Source organism: Marmota flaviventris, chromosome 10 (assembly GCF_047511675.1).
Source record: "Marmota flaviventris isolate mMarFla1 chromosome 10, mMarFla1.hap1, whole genome shotgun sequence".
In the NCBI taxonomy this organism is placed as follows: Eukaryota; Metazoa; Chordata; class Mammalia; order Rodentia; family Sciuridae; genus Marmota; species Marmota flaviventris.
In genome coordinates, this window is record NC_092507.1 from 21,654,717 (window position 1) to 21,669,792 (window position 15,076).

General features: G+C 53.5%; 1 protein-coding gene across 3 annotated transcripts in view; it reads left to right on the forward strand.

Annotated features, from left to right (window-relative positions):
• The window catches only part of Ptpru (protein tyrosine phosphatase receptor type U), a 71,513-nt gene that overhangs the window by 28,787 nt on the left and 27,650 nt on the right, over positions 1-15,076 (forward strand). For all 3 annotated transcript variants that reach the window (XM_071617557.1, XM_027937345.2, XM_071617558.1), the window contains exons 8-15: positions 322-630; positions 4,444-4,553; positions 4,767-4,968; positions 5,328-5,430; positions 7,736-8,009; positions 8,693-8,729; positions 9,471-9,609; positions 14,437-14,594. In XM_071617557.1, the coding sequence (XP_071473658.1) occupies positions 322-630; positions 4,444-4,553; positions 4,767-4,968; positions 5,328-5,430; positions 7,736-8,009; positions 8,693-8,729; positions 9,471-9,609; positions 14,437-14,594 (1,332 nt within the window). The remainder of the gene's footprint in view (positions 1-321; positions 631-4,443; positions 4,554-4,766; positions 4,969-5,327; positions 5,431-7,735; positions 8,010-8,692; positions 8,730-9,470; positions 9,610-14,436; positions 14,595-15,076) is intronic.

The window sequence follows — 15,076 nt, forward strand, 5'->3', positions numbered from 1 at the left end:
GAAGGAGTATTGTGCTAGCCATTGTCATGCATGCCTTACCTTAAACGTAACAATGATCCTGTGCAGCAAGGTCTATTATTTTCTTATTTTGCAGTTCAGGAACTGAGGCTCAGAGAGGTAAAGTGACCAAGGCAGAGGTTGCCAGCTGCACACAGCATAGTCGGGATTCCTGATTCCAGAGCACACCCTGTTACACCATGTTCAGTTCTAGGGGGTCCCTTGAGCTCTTGGGGACAAAGGAGGGATAGATTCTGTCAGCTGATTGGTGCTCTTTGTCCTTGTCCCTCATCCTCCCTTCCCATTTCCTCTCCTTTCTCGCAGAGCCCATGCGGGCACCCAAAGGCCTGGCTTTCGCTGAGATCTTGGCTCGCCAGCTGACCCTGCAGTGGGAACCGCTGGGCTACAACGTGACACGCTGCCACACCTACACCGTGTCCCTGTGCTATTACTACACCCTGGGCAGCAGCCACAACCAGACCGTCCGCGAGTGTGTCAAGATGGAGCGGGGCGTCAACCGCTACACCATCAAGAACCTGCTGCCCTACCGGGACGTCCACGTGCGCCTGGTCCTCACTAACCCCGAGGGGCGCAAGGAGGGCAAGGAGGTCACCTTTCAGACTGACGAGGATGGTAAGGGCGCCAGCCGTGATTCCTAGGGCCCCCGAGTTCCTCCCCCACATCCTGTGTCTGAGACTCAAGTTTATTATACAGAATTTTTTGCTTAGGATGAAACAGCTGTATACCACAAAGCAATGAGAGCTAATAGTTATTCTCTGGAGGACTGTGGGTTCATTCTTAAGCATTTGGAAGAGTTTAGTAGGGAAGGGATTTGGGACTAGAGTTTTCTTTGTGGCAAGGCTTTAAATAATAGTTTTAATTTGAAAATAGATACTGGAATATTCAGATTTTCTTTGTATACTGTGATTTTTCAAGAACTTTGCTCCTTTCACCTAAATTGTGAAATGTCTTGACCTAAAACATTTGCTTATAAATTCTCCTTTATTTAATACCTATATAATCTGTAATCTGTACTGATAGCCCCTTTTTCTTTTCTGATACAGATAATTTGTATTTTCTGTCTTTTTTTTCTTATTTACTCTTGCTTGGGATATATAAATTTTGTTAATTTTTTCAAAGAGCCAACTTTGGCTTAGTTGATTTTTTTCCCCCCATGGAATTGAACCCAGGGATGCTCTACCTCTGAGCTAATACCCTGCCCTTTGAAAATGTTTTATTTTGAGGCAGAGTCTTGCTAAGTTGCTGAGGCTGGCCTTGAGCTTGTGATCCTCCTGCCTCATCCTTTGGAGTAGCTGGGATTGTGCTCATGCACTTCTGGGCTTGGCAATATTTCATTTTGTATTCTTTCTTTTTTAAAAAATATTTTCTTTGGATTTGATTTGCTGTTTTTTTTTTTTTTTTTTTTTTTTTAGCTTTTGGGGATGGAAGATGTCTTAGATCAATAGTTCTGAGCCTCCATTTCTAATATGCACTTAAAGCCATACATTTCCTTTTAATCCCTTGTTTATGTGCATCCCATGAGGATTTTTTTTGTTTGTTTTTAGTTGTAAATGGACACAATACCTTTATTTATTTTTATGGGGCGCTGAGGATTGAACCCTGTGCCTCACACATGCTAGGCAAGCACTCTAAGCCACAACTCCAACCCCAGGTCTTTTTTTTGGTAATGCTGGGAACCAAGGCCTCTCAGATGCTAAGCAAATCACAGAGTTATATCCCTAGCTTTCATTAGTTTTGATATGTCTCATCTTCATTATCATTCAGTTCAAAATATTTTCTAATTTTTTATAATTTCTTCTCTGACTCAAGAGTTATTTAGAATTATGTTGCTTAATTTTTAAGCAATTAGGACTTCTAATTATCTTTTTGTTATTGATTTCCAGCTTAATCCCACTGTGGTCAGAGTACATACTCTAAATTTAGCCTTTTGAAATTCGATTCTTACTTTATGGTCCCAGCATGTGGTTGAATTTTGGTAAATGACCCATGTGTGCCTGAAAAAAAAAATTGCTTTCCATCATTTTGGGGGCAGTGTGCTAAATCTGCCAGACTCATCTTTACTGAGCACTTACTGTACATCAGACACTATGCTGAATGTTTTTCATCTATTAATGGCTATATAATCGCCATGACAACCTATGTGATAGGCTACTGTCCTCACTTTACAGATGAGGTCACATAGCTAGTTTGTAGGCAGCAGAGCTGGTTTCAAACCTGGCCTTCTGGTTTCCAAGTTGTCATTATTTATTTATTTATTTTAAATGCTGGGGATCAAACCCAGGGCCTTGCTCATGCTAAGTGTGCACTGAGCCCCACCCCCACCCCTGAGAGTTGTCCTTCTCAACCCCTGCAACTCTCATACCAGGACAGGTTCAAAGCCTTCCCTTTAGATTCCTGCAAACCCCAGGTGCCCCTAAGCTCCCTGGTGGTGGATTTTCTTGCTGCCCTACGCGTGCAGTTTTCTCTTCTGCACAGCACTGGCCCAGACACAAAGGCAACCCCTGGTTTGCTTTCCACAAAACTCCATCACCCAAGGCAGTGTGTGTGCCCTGTGCTGAGCATCTTCCAGGGGTAATGAGGACCGGCTGTGATGATTCTGAGACGTTGCAAGCAACCTCAAGCTGAATGTCAGACCACCCCCTTTCCAAAGTCTGTTGACCTCTGCATCCCCCATTCCCGGGTTTGTTATGGCTGCCTCACCCTCGCTGGCCTCACTTGGGCCACTTGATCTTTTTTTTAGTCCTCTCCCCACTCCTATAATGGTTGTTGTTGTTGTTGTTGTTATTATTATTATTATTATTTTTACTTTTCCTCAAAGTATTAATAAAATATTTACAGAAATTGTATTTTGGGGATGTCTTGAGGATTGAACCCAGGGAGTTTCATGGGGCCTCACTAAGTTGCTAAGACTGACCTTGAACTTGTGATCTTCCTACCTCAGTCTCCTGAGCCGCTGAGATTATGGGTGTGCACCACAGTGCCCAGTTTACAGAAAGTATCTTAAATGGTCAGCCAATGAATTGTCACTTGAAGAAACCCATGCCCAGACCAGGAAATGACATTGCCAGTGCCCCAGGAAGCTCCTTTTTTGCTTTCTCCTGGTCACTACCTCCCAAGGGTAATCATTATGCCTACCTGTAACAGCAGATTGATTTTCTTGGTTGGGACTTTATCGAATGGAAGCAGAGAGCATTCTTTATCTACTCAACTTCTTTCTCTCAACTTCATGCTTGAGAGACTCAGCCACATCGTACGTGCCGTCCTGGGGAGTTCAGTTCTCACTGCTGAATAGCTCATTATGGGGATAAATATACCGAATGAAAAAAAAATCCTGTTTACTGTTGTTGAGTGTTTGGGTTGCTTCCGATTTTTGTCTATTTTGAAGAATGCTTATAGTTTGAAAACATTTTCTCTTGGTGGATATACACATTTCTGATGGGTTTACTCCTTGGAGTGGAACAGCTAGGTAACAGGACATATGTTTCTCTTTAGTAGATCTTGCCAGACGGTTTCCCAAAGTGGTGGGACCAGCGCACACTCTGCTGCCAGGTGTGAACATTTTGGTTGCTCTGTGTCCTCATCAACACTAGAAATCGTCTTTTTTTTTTTTTTTTCATTTTGCCATCTTGATGGACAGACAGTGGTCTCCTGAGCTATTTGTTTTCCCACAGAGCAGCTTAGATTATGTTGACTGTCATCTCCGCTTCCGCTTTCTCTGCCTGAGGACTTCAGCTTCCCCATAATGCTTTGTCAAGGTGTTTTTCCAGTCTGAAGCTGTCTTCTTCCTGAGTGAAATCCCTCTGCTTGCTGTTAGGAGTACACATTAAAACAAAAACCCAAACAGAATCAGACCATGCCCGGAAGTGTTTATGCTCAACTCTTAACAGTATTTATGCTTGGGTGATGCAGTTGTAGGTGTTGTTAATTTTCTTTATGTTCAGTTAGACTTTTTTTTTTTTTTTTTTTGCATTGAACATATTGTGAATGTAATTAGACAGTTTTAGATGAGAAAACACTTCCAACCCATACTCCTGATACCCGAGTGCAATTGTTGTTTTCATTTTTCTGGCAAATATCTATATTTTCTGACAACTTCCCAGCTGGAGCCAAATAGGAGCTGTCACACATTCCTCTGGGGGCACCGTGACCTGCACAGCAGTGAAAATACCAGCTGCCCCTTTGGAGAGCTCAGGAATGAGTCAAGTCACAGGAGGTTGATATTCCCCTTCAGGCTTTATGTATATCATGTTATTTAGGCCTGGTTAGGGAGGGGGTTTCGTCATCCCCATTTCATGGATGAGGAAAACAAGGCTTCACGAGGGGAAGAGGAGTTCAAGTGGACGAGCAGGGGAGTGGTGAGGTTGGAATGTGCATCCATGTATTTGGAGCCCAGACCCACTTTCCTCTGCCTTTTCCCCCTCACAGTGCCTGGTGGGATTGCGGCTGAGTCCCTGACCTTCACGCCACTGGAGGACATGATCTTCCTCAAGTGGGAGGAGCCCCAGGAACCCAACGGCCTCATCACTCAGTATGAGGTGAATGGAGGCCCCGTGGTCAGAGGCTATGCCCTGTGGGTTCCTTGTTAGGGGGGTCTGGGGACATGAATGAGAGGCAAGGTACCCAGAAACCTGGCCTGAGGGGAACCCCCAGTCCCCCTAGCCCAGCCGGCTCCTCGGGAGCTTGGTAGGTGGGAATTGGCAACATGGGTCCCTGTCCCATGCTGGCCTGCCTGCCTGCCCTGCCCCCAGATCAGCTACCAGAGCATCGAGTCCTCAGACCCTGCAGTGAACGTGCCGGGCCCCCGGCGTACCATCTCCAAGCTCCGCAATGAGACCTACCACGTCTTCTCGAACCTGCACCCAGGCACCACCTACCTGTTCTCCGTGAGGGCTCGCACGGGCAAAGGCTTTGGCCAGGCAGCGCTCACTGAGATCACCACCAACATCTCGGGTGAGCCCCGCAGCCCAGCCTGGCCCGAGGAGGTGGCCCAGAATGCCAGCCTTCTGTGAGCAGAGGTGGGATGGGGTGGCCTGAGGGTGCTTCCAGAGGACCCCTGCTGAGATAAATGTGCCTTCCAGGGTTGATGTCAGGGTCAGGGAGGACTAAACCCGAAGAGGCAGGAGACCATTGGTGGATTCAGAGGGTTGAGGTTGGGTTAGTGCTCAGGGTCAGGGGCCAGCGAAGCCAAGGAGGTCAAGACATCAGGGGAAGAGCTCTGAGGGCAGGGGTCAGGGGGCTGAGGGGTGGCCTTCCTGATCCAGTGGCCAGGCTCCATGCTTGTGTCCCTGTGTCCCTGTCCCCCTCCCCAGCTCCCAGCTTTGACTATGCTGACATGCCGGCACCCCTGGGCGAGTCGGAGAACACCATCACCGTGCTCCTGAGGCCTGCACAGGGCCGTGGTGCGCCTATCAGGTGGGACAGCCCTCGTGGAGAGGCGGGAGGTCAGGGCCACAGGGAAGAGCCCCTTGCTCCGACCCACAGCCCCCACCCAGGCCAGCTCCCTCGTTCGCCCTCAGTCTTCCAACTTGGGCCTCAAAGTGGAGGAGGATGTTCTGTGTTCCAGGCAGGTGGAACGCCTGTGCTCTCTCCCCTGAGTCATGGGTCTCTGAGGGTAACTGTCAGGAGTTCTCTGGACACTGTCCAGCTTGCAGAGGGACCTGCCCAGGCCTCTGCAGGGGGCTTCTTCAGATACCCTGGAGAGGGGAAACTGCAGGCCTCATGTAGTCTAGCTCCGTTCCTGGAGACACAAGAGTGGCTTTCTGGAAGACAAGTGCAGCTGGCCACAGAGGGTTGCCTCTCTGGGGTGGCTGCGTGCTCGGCTTCTCTGTATCTTTCTCCACAGAAGAAGCTGGGCTGCTGAGGCCATGGTGGGGGAAGGTTCTGGAGTGGAGATGGGGTGTGTGAGAGTGGGGTGAGCCTGGGTGTGTGCGCGTGTGATGTGTGGCATGGCGGTGAGTGTGCATGAGGGTTTTCAGCCAGATACTATCAGCCAGATACCGTGCGAGGGACTTTACATGCATGAAGTCAGTTTGTCCTCTTGCAACTCTGGAGTGTGTTTTACCTGCCCCCAAGGCTGCATGGCCATACGGGCTAGGATTTAGACGGCGGCTCTGTCTGCAAATCTTGTCTCTTATGGACATCACCCTCCTCCTCACCTTCCCCTCTGGTGGACCCTTTTCCTCCTCAAAGGCGCATGCACTGGGAGAGGGTGACAACCTTCAGTGGTGGGGGTGTGAGTGTCCTCGTCGCCTCCAGCGAGGGAGTGGGCTGCCCAGGTGCCCCAGGAAGTCCCTTGCCTCTTTCCTGCTTCTTCCTCCTGTCCTCCTCACCTGCTCTGCTGCAAATCCTGTCCTGGGAAGATTCTGAGACCCTCAGGAGAGGCTCAGGAAGAAATCGGGGCTCTGCAGGGCATTTTGCTGTTAGCTGGGGCCTTGGGACCCTTGTGCAGCCAAATGAGGAAGGAGCTGGGACACGCTTCTCCTTTTCTTGTCCCCTTGTGGGATTTTGTGAGCTGAACTGGTTGGAGTCCTGCAGGGACTGTGACAAGGCTGCATGGGGCCTTTGGAGGTGGGACTTTGTAGGAGGAGGGAGACAGGATGCTGAACGACCCTGGGCCTGTCCTCTTACCTCCCTGAGCCTCTCTTATTGCACCATGGGGGCCACTGCCAATTAGGATTGTCTTTGTATGACTAGTGTTAATTGTCATTCCTGGTGGGACTGAGGCCTGACCTCAGTTTGGGGAAGCAGAGGCTGAGAGGGGCTTAGACTGGTGTTTGTAATGGGTTAGTGACAGGCAGTGGGCTGGTGACCAATACTCTGGGATGATTCCTGCAACTTAAAAGCTCAAAAGTAACAACTGGAGATCCAGGAAAAGGCCTTTCTGCTTTCCAGAGCAGAGGCTGTGAGTAGGGGATGTCACACGGTGAGACATGACTGAGGCTGTCATGGGAAGTATTTAAATTTGTCAGCATTCATGTATTTACTTTCCACAGAGGATTTGGAGGAGCTCACAGCAAAAGCCTATTCGGTAAAGAGATAAAACAGAAGCTCAGACGTCGGAGCAGGGAGCACTAGTCAGGGCCAGTGTGCAGGAACTGGGAACAGTGGGGCTCTGATTTGCAGAGGGGCTGCCTTAGGGTTGAGAGGGTATGTGAGAGGGCATACAGGGGTGTCCTCGTTTGCCTAGTGACCATCACTTCCCAGTAGAGGTCAGCTCCAGGGAGCTCAGATCCCCTGTACCCAGCGTAGGGCCCCTTGTTTAAATGCAATAAAAACTTTCTGAATGAATGAATGAAATTTTTCTAACCCTGTTCATAATTGACTGAGGCCCAGAAGGGAGCCATTGGTAGCTTTGGTTTCCCAGGTCCCATGTCCCACATAGGAGGACTCACTGTGGCAGGGTAGGCCCTAGGCTTGGTTCAGTTGAGCAGGACCACGATTCTCTCAGTCCTGCTTACCAGTAGGAATGACAGCTGGCATGCACGGGCTGCTTCTGACATGTGTCTGCTCTTTGTATCCATATCCTGGACTATTCCCATTTTACAGAGGAGGACACTGAGGCCCAGGGAGGTTAAGTGACTGGCCCAGCTAGGAAGGAGCAGAGTTAAGATTAGTCCTCAAGTAGGGCTGACCCCAAAGCTCACACACTCAGCCACCAGACAGCTCTCCTGGTCCTCTGTCCTGCTGCGATCACTTGCGCTGTCCCCTCGCTGTCCAGCGTGTACCAGGTAATTGTGGAGGAGGATCGGCCGCGGCGGCTGCGGCGGGAGCCAGGTGGCCAGGACTGCTTCCCAGTGCCTCTGACCTTCGAGGCAGCGCTGGCTCGTGGCCTAATGCACTACTTTGGGGCCGAACTGGCGGCTAGCAGTCTGCCTGAGGCCATGCCCTTCACCGTGGGTGACAACCAGACCTACCGTGGTTTTTGGAATCCACCACTTGAGCCCAGGAAGGCCTACCTCATCTACTTCCAGGCAGCAAGCCACCTGAAAGGGGTGAGGGACTCATCATGGCAGAGGTGAAGGAGGGTGGGGTGCTGGGTGGAAGGCTGGGGACACCCTGGAGTGGCCCTTCCACAGAGGTCTGAGACCCAGACCCAGACCCTGCCCCTTCCTATAGCCCGGCCTTCTTCCCTTGATTCCTTACCTTCTGGCCTAGTCCTTGTCCCTTCCTGAGGCCTTTCCTTCTGCCTCAGGTGCCTCTGTTACCCAGAGATCATCATCTTAGGTTCCTGCTTTCACATATTGAGGTCTAGGTCTGGCCTCCTCACCAGGCCCCGCCTTCTCTCTGAGACCCCGCCCTATTCTCTAGGTTCCTCCCTCCTCAGATTATTCCTTCCTTGGTGGCTCCTTTCCTGCCAGGCCTGTGGACATGGGCCCACCCCCATTCTGGAGGCCCCACCCCCCATTCCTCAGGCCCCACCCCATTCCTCAGGCCCCACCCCCACTCCTCAGGCCCCACCCCTTCCCATGCTGTCTCATCTGATTTTCTTAAGGCACTGCCCTATTTGCAGGCCCCTCCCCCTGGGCCACGCCTCCCATCCTGCTGGGCAAGAGTATCCTTAGTTTTCATACTAGAGGGCACCCTGATTAGGCCTAAGACTCTGTGAGGTTCCTGTCCTGGGAGGGTGAGACCTGTTTTCTGTGGTGTTGAGGTCCTTCCCCATCTGTGCTTCCAGGAAACCCGGCTGAACTGCATCCGAATCGCCAGGAAAGGTGAGTCCCTCTGGGTTGTTGAGGCCTGCAGTGGAGGGTTTCTTACCTGTGGCTTTGGGGAGGGGGTCCTGGCCACCCAAGGGCTTTGGGACCACAGCAGGGCAGCAACAGTGGTTCTGAGGTTAGGAAGGACTTCCTTTCTCAAGGAATCCTTCAAGGGTGGGCAGCAGGCAGGGTCCAACTTCCTACCCCTCCCTAAGGTTGCAGAAGGGGCCCTGAAAGGGGCCTGGGACAGACCTGGGGAGAGGGAGCCGTTTTGCTCGGCACTGATTCTGGGTTCTGTATAAGCCTCTTATCCAGTGGGGAGAGGTAGGACCGTGGGGGACCTGCAGGGTAGAGGCTGAACCTCTTCTAGACATGGAATGTGGTTGGTTACCATCCTGAGATGCCCTAACCGCACCATAGGTACATGGCTTTTTCCCCTTCATCACCTTGCAGGAGGGCTGTTTGCCCTGGGTCTGAAGGCCCAGGTGTTCTCCATCGTCTGCTGAAAGTTGGGCAGGATTTGAGGAAGCGGAGAGGGGCAGCTATTGCTGACAGGGGGCAGGATAGGTGAAGACTTGATGAATGTAGAAGGCCCCAGAAACGTCCAGGAGACAGATCTGACCTTGAGGCAGGAGGGGCTGTGGGCTGTGGGTGTGTGTTTGTGCAGCCTGGTCTGTTCCCTGGGGCTCAGATCCCTGCAGGCAGGGCCTGGTGGTCCCAGCTCCCCTCTGACCCTTTGTCCTGCTTTGTTCTCAGCTGCCTGCAAGGAAAGTAAGCGGCCCCTGGAGGTGTCGCAGAGGTCGGAGGAGATGGGCCTCATCCTGGGCATCTGTGCAGGGGGACTTGCTGTCCTCATCCTCCTCCTGGGGGCCATCATTGTCATCATCCGCAAGGGGTGAGTGAGGCCAGCACCCTGGCCCACCAGTGGCTTGTGTCTCTCGAAGGCCTGGTTGGTGCAGAGGAGCTGTGTCTGGGTGTCTGTGGAGGTCAGCCTGGACATCGGGCCTGTAGATGGACTCAAGCGGGATAGTAGGAAGCCTGACACTTGGTAAATGGAGCTGCCCCGGTACAGCATGGCTGGAGTGCAGGTCTGGCTGGTGCCAGGTGCCACTATCTAGGGAAGGCCACTCAGTGCTTAGTGCCAAGGAGCTGTGTTGGAAGACAGCACTGCCTTCTTGTGCCTCTGGGAGCTGTGCCAATAGGAAGGGTGTGGAGGTGACCTGACTTTGAATCCTCAGCCCCCGGCAGACCGTTAGCCAACTCATCTGCCTTGACCATTTTGTTGTGAAGTTGACCCTGAGCATGGGTGTCATGTCCCCTCCCTTTCAAACCAGGGCTTTGAGCCATGGCTTTCCTCAGTACCCCACCTGCCCTGGTCCCTGCTGCTATGGATCCCTGAGTTTTTCTGGGCCCATGGCTCAGAGTGAACCCCACGATCTCCCATCCTACCGGTTTGGGTAGGATGTGTTTCTTAGGGCATTTTGCAGAGGGCCACCTGAGTCCTGGTACATCTTAAAATCTAGAACTTAGAATCTCAGAAATCTAGGATTGGGGATTCTAAGAATCTCAGAAGTTAGAATTCTAGTGGCTCAGAACTCCAGAACAAGAGCTGCTGGGTAATTTAAGGCCGTCTAATCGAGTGGTTTTGAATTTTTTATAACATGCATGCACAACAACAAACAACCCCCCCCAAACAAACAAAACTCCCCAACCCTTTGTGTGCTGGGAGCCCAGTACAGAGAGCAGATGAAGGCTGAGTAGCAGCTCTGGTTGGAGGCAGGTGGGGACTCCTGAGACCCCTCTGCTTGCTAGCTCCACCCTGCCTCATTCCCCACGAGTGACCCTAGAACACTGGGGTCCAAGCACCTCAGTAGAAACAGGGATGTGGGGCCCCAGTGGGTAGACCAGCCCAAGGTCACCCAGGGAACCAAAGGCAGAGCCTGCGTTCTCTCTCCCCACCTGGGCTCTGGCTTCCGAAGTCCCTGTTGCTGCCAGGCTGGGCACACATGGGCGAGTTGGCGCTGGATCTCTGGGCTGCCAGGAGCAGATAAGTAGGATCCTGGGAGATGGTGGAGAGCTGGCTAGGGCCACCTTGCCTGAGGCCAGGCACCAGCAGGAGGGAGCAGGGTATGCCAGCAGAGTCGGGTGGGGTGGGGGGTGGCCTATCCAGGGCCGTAAGCTCTGATTTTTATCTTCCTAGTCTCTGCACAGCTTGATGAGACAATATATTTTAAATTTATTATTTAATGAGTAATTACTGTGTGCCAGGAGCTTTACACACACCATCCATTAGCTTGTCAATTATTGAGCACCTATTATGTGCCAGACACTGTTCTGGCATTCAGGGTACATCAGAGAACATTTCCTTCTTGGATCCTGATAAAGGAAGCAGGTCTCACTCCCTTTTTACTGATGAAGAAACCCTAATTAGAGCAATTTGCCCACGTCACTCTGCTCAGTGGCAAGGTTTGATTTGAGCTCAGGCCTGACCAGGTATGTGAAGGGCGTCATATCGGGGACCCCACAAGCAGCAAGTCCCTGCAGTTTGCCCCAGCAGGGGGCCTGAGACCCAACTCTAAGTGGGGGCAGGGCTGGGGGTGGAAGAGGCCTGTTCAGTTACAGGTGTTATTTGAGGTCCAAGAAACTACCCTCAAAGGAAAGAGGGTCGGGTATGTGGTGGTATCCAATGCTCCGTGCCCCCCACAAATAGAGCATTTGGCTAGGAGGGGGCTGCTCAGAGGTGCTGTCAGGCCTCACTAGGAGACGCACAATTCTGTAATTGGTACCTGACACATCCCCATTTAGCCCCCCCCCCACCAGTTTCCTCTAAAAGCCACTCAATAACACACCAAATCCCTGATTCTACTCTGGCCTTGGGCCACTGAGCTCCTCTGTTTACATTGTGGGGCATTATGTAGCAGAGCAGCTCTGGAGGTATGGGGTGTCCAGATCAGCTTGTGCTGTGAATGTGATTGACAGCAGAGGAGGTCACCCACCCCACTCCAAGGCCTGATGTGGCCTTGGGAGAGAGCATAGATTAGGTTCCCAGGTCAGAGTCCTGGGCCAGGTGGGGTCTGCTCTGACTCTGCCATGACTCCCGTGACTCAGCACCCGCTCTGTGCAGTGGGAAGCCGCCCTGCTCTGGCTTCTCACCAGGGTGAGCTGCAGGACCTGGGGCTCCTGATCCAAGCTGGGCTTGGGGGCCAGGAGGGGGCGGCCTGGCTCCTTTAAGGGACCCCACCCCAGGGCAGTCGGGGTGGGAGAGGATGGGCCCTGGGTGTGCCCTGTGCTCCTGAGGGATCCTCTGCCCCCTGCCCTCCTGTCTCCAGCTGTCCCTCCTGGCTGAGCTGTGTGTAGAGGGCTCTCCCTCAGGGCCCTGGGCCTGCAGGGGTGAGCCGGGGGCCGCCCTGGGTGAGTGAAGGTGCCGCTGAGTGTGAGTGTGTGAGCATGCGACTGTGAGTGTGTCAGTGTGAGTGCCTGTGTGTGTCTGCATGTGTGCGTTTGACAGGAATGCCTGTGAGTGTGTGCAGTGTGTGTGTCTCTTTGAGTGTATACACGTGTGATCTGAGTGTACTTAAGTGTGCATGTGCGTGTGCTTAAGTGTGCGTGTGTTCTCCCTGTGTTTGCACATTTGTATGTATGGCCGTGAAGCTGTGCATCCCCCCCTTTGCCCACCGCCCACTCCAGCAGCAGCTTGGGGAAGGTTCTGGAAAGGCCTCTGGTCCTGGTCCACAGCTGGGCCAGCCCTTGGGACAAAGAGGCCCTGGGACCTGTCCAGTCCCTGGCTGGCCCCTGCCCTGCACGGGAAGCCCCTGGGCCTCCCTGCCGCTGGGCATCGCCCCAGCCCGCCTGGTTGCCAGGGCTCAGACCTGGTGCCCTGTTCTCTTTGCACGCTGCCAGGAGAGACCGCTATGCCTACTCCTACTACCCGTAAGTAGCGCACCTGGCCTGAGTCCCTCCAGGGCCTCCCCTCCTCACGGCCCGGCCCCTCTGCTGCCGTCTCCTATTGCATCTCCCTCCTCCAGTCACAGTCCCCACACATGGGTTGTGTAGTCAGTTGGTCACCCTGGGCAAGTCACCTCACCTCTCTGAGCTTTGGTGTCATCTCCACTCTGAGCTGGGCTCTGACCTCCTCCTGGACCTGCTGCTCACCTTGTCTCCCAGCATCTCACTGAGCCTCCAGCTCGGGGGTCACAGGGCTGCTGGCAGGCGGTTCCCCCTCCCTGTGATGTGCACAGATAATCTTGGAACCTAAATGCAGAACTTCTGAAAGTGTCTGTTAAATTCCATCTGCCTAATCTGAGACCAGCCAGAGGCCAACAGAGGGTTCGGGTCCCTCCTGGCTCTGTCTCCTGTGGGTCTGGGGGTTCGTTTCTGTGGCTCTTCTTCCCCATAGGCCAAGAGCCTTGGGCTGGGAACGGAGCCCTGTGCTGCTCCCCTGGAGACGCCTCCAGGCTGTGTCCACGTGTTGGGGCCACTGTTCAACAGCTTGGCCAGCTGCCTGCTGTCCGTCTGTGTCTGTCTTCCTGTGTTGGCTACTGTCCGGCCTGTCCCTCCCTCTGCGGTCCCCTCTCCCCCTCCTGGCTCTTTTCCTTCACACCCACCCTCCCCCTCATCCTCAGACTCTTCCTCGTCAGGGTGATCAAGATCACAACCACAGAGCCTTCTCACCTGTCCCCAAAGGGCTCTTTGGCACCAACCCTGGGTCAAGAAAGGGTGATGCCCAGAGCCTGGTGTGTGGGGAGGTGGGTCATCTTGTCCACCTCTGCGCCAGGCAGCTCTTGAGTCCAGGACACGCTGGCTGGAGGTTGCTTTCCCGGAAGGGATTCATGGTCCTCCTTGTCCCCATTGATGGTCAGTGTCTCTGAGAACTTATGACTTGAAAGTCCTTACTCAGGTCTGCGTCACATCCTGCATGCTGTAGCCAAGCTGGCGGGCAGAACTCTCCCCTCCAGCCTTCCCTGTGGCTGGGCCCCGTGGGCTCTTCTCAGCTTCCAGAGGTCCTAAGTTGTTTCCTCATTGCCAGTTTCTTTGTCCTCCTCCATGGAGCTGTGTCCCCTGTCCCCCTGTCCCCCCCGCCCCCGTCCCCCACTTTGCTCCAAGTCCCTCTAGTCACAGACTGCGGTCCCTACCCATGAACCTGGGGCTGAGGGAGGGGCTGCTCCCACTTCTTCCCTCTGCTGCCGTCAGTAGTGGGATGGACTGGTGGATGGGGGGTCTGGACCCCGCTGGGGGGGCCATGGTGGGGCTGTCCCAGGGGCTTCTGGGAGTACGAAGAGCCAAGTTGGAGTTTGCACGTGCAGGGAGACTCCTGAGCTCCTGCTCAGCCACGCCTTGTCCTGCTGGAAGGCACTCCCAGCGCAGGTCCCTCAGGAGAGCATGGCCTCTGGGGCTGGACCTGGCCAGCCTTCCTCCTCATTTGGGTGCCATGTCTTTTGCTGCTACACCATAATAGATCCAGAGGAAGCTTCATATCCATTTCTTGAGAGAGTGAACAGAGTTAGGAACAGGTCCCAGCCACCACTAGTCGCCTTTATCTTAGGGGACAGCAGCTCTTTGGGTCTGGAAAGTGAAAGATGGAGGCAGAGCCCCCTGTGCATCCAGAGATGTGCCTAGGATGGTGCCCCATTCCTGACCTTGTCTCCCTGACTGTTGGGCCTCCGCTCCCCGCTCTGGGGCTGTCCAGCCCCATAGAGTGCCTGTCGTCAACCCCCATCTGCAGGAAGCCAGTGAACATGACCAAGGCCACCGTCAACTACCGCCAGGAGAAGACGCACATGATGAGCGCTGTGGACCGGAGCTTCACAGACCAGAGCACCCTGCAGGAGGACGAGCGGCTGGGCCTGTCCTTCATGGACGCCCCTGGCTACAGCCCCCGGGGTGAGTGTCCGGCCCTTGAGCCCCTTCCCAGGCTGTGGGACTCCCCACCTGAGCCAACAGAATGGTGTCCACCCCACTTCAGATGAGTTGTGAAACTCTCCTCACCACACCTAGCTTTGATTCCTGCTGGCCACCAGCACTGGCCAGGGGACTCCCAGAAGGCCCTGGGGGTGTGTTTGCACGGTGGACTGGAGGCACGTGCAAGGAGCTCTGCTGGCACAGTAAGGTCCACTGTGACGGACCTTGTCAAGAGGAGATGCTGCTCTGATCAGAGGGGACCAGAGGAGCCTCACCCTCTGTTGAGTCCTGTTGTGTGACAGGAGGGGATCCAGTGGCTGAGAGGGATCCACCCAGACCTGGGCTGGTCTCTTAGATCCCTTTTTTGGTTGTATGCCCTGGGGCAAGTTGCTTACCTCGCTGGTGCACCCGTGTTTTCTCCTGTGTGAAATGCAAATAGGGATGTCTCTGCTGGTGAACAGTTC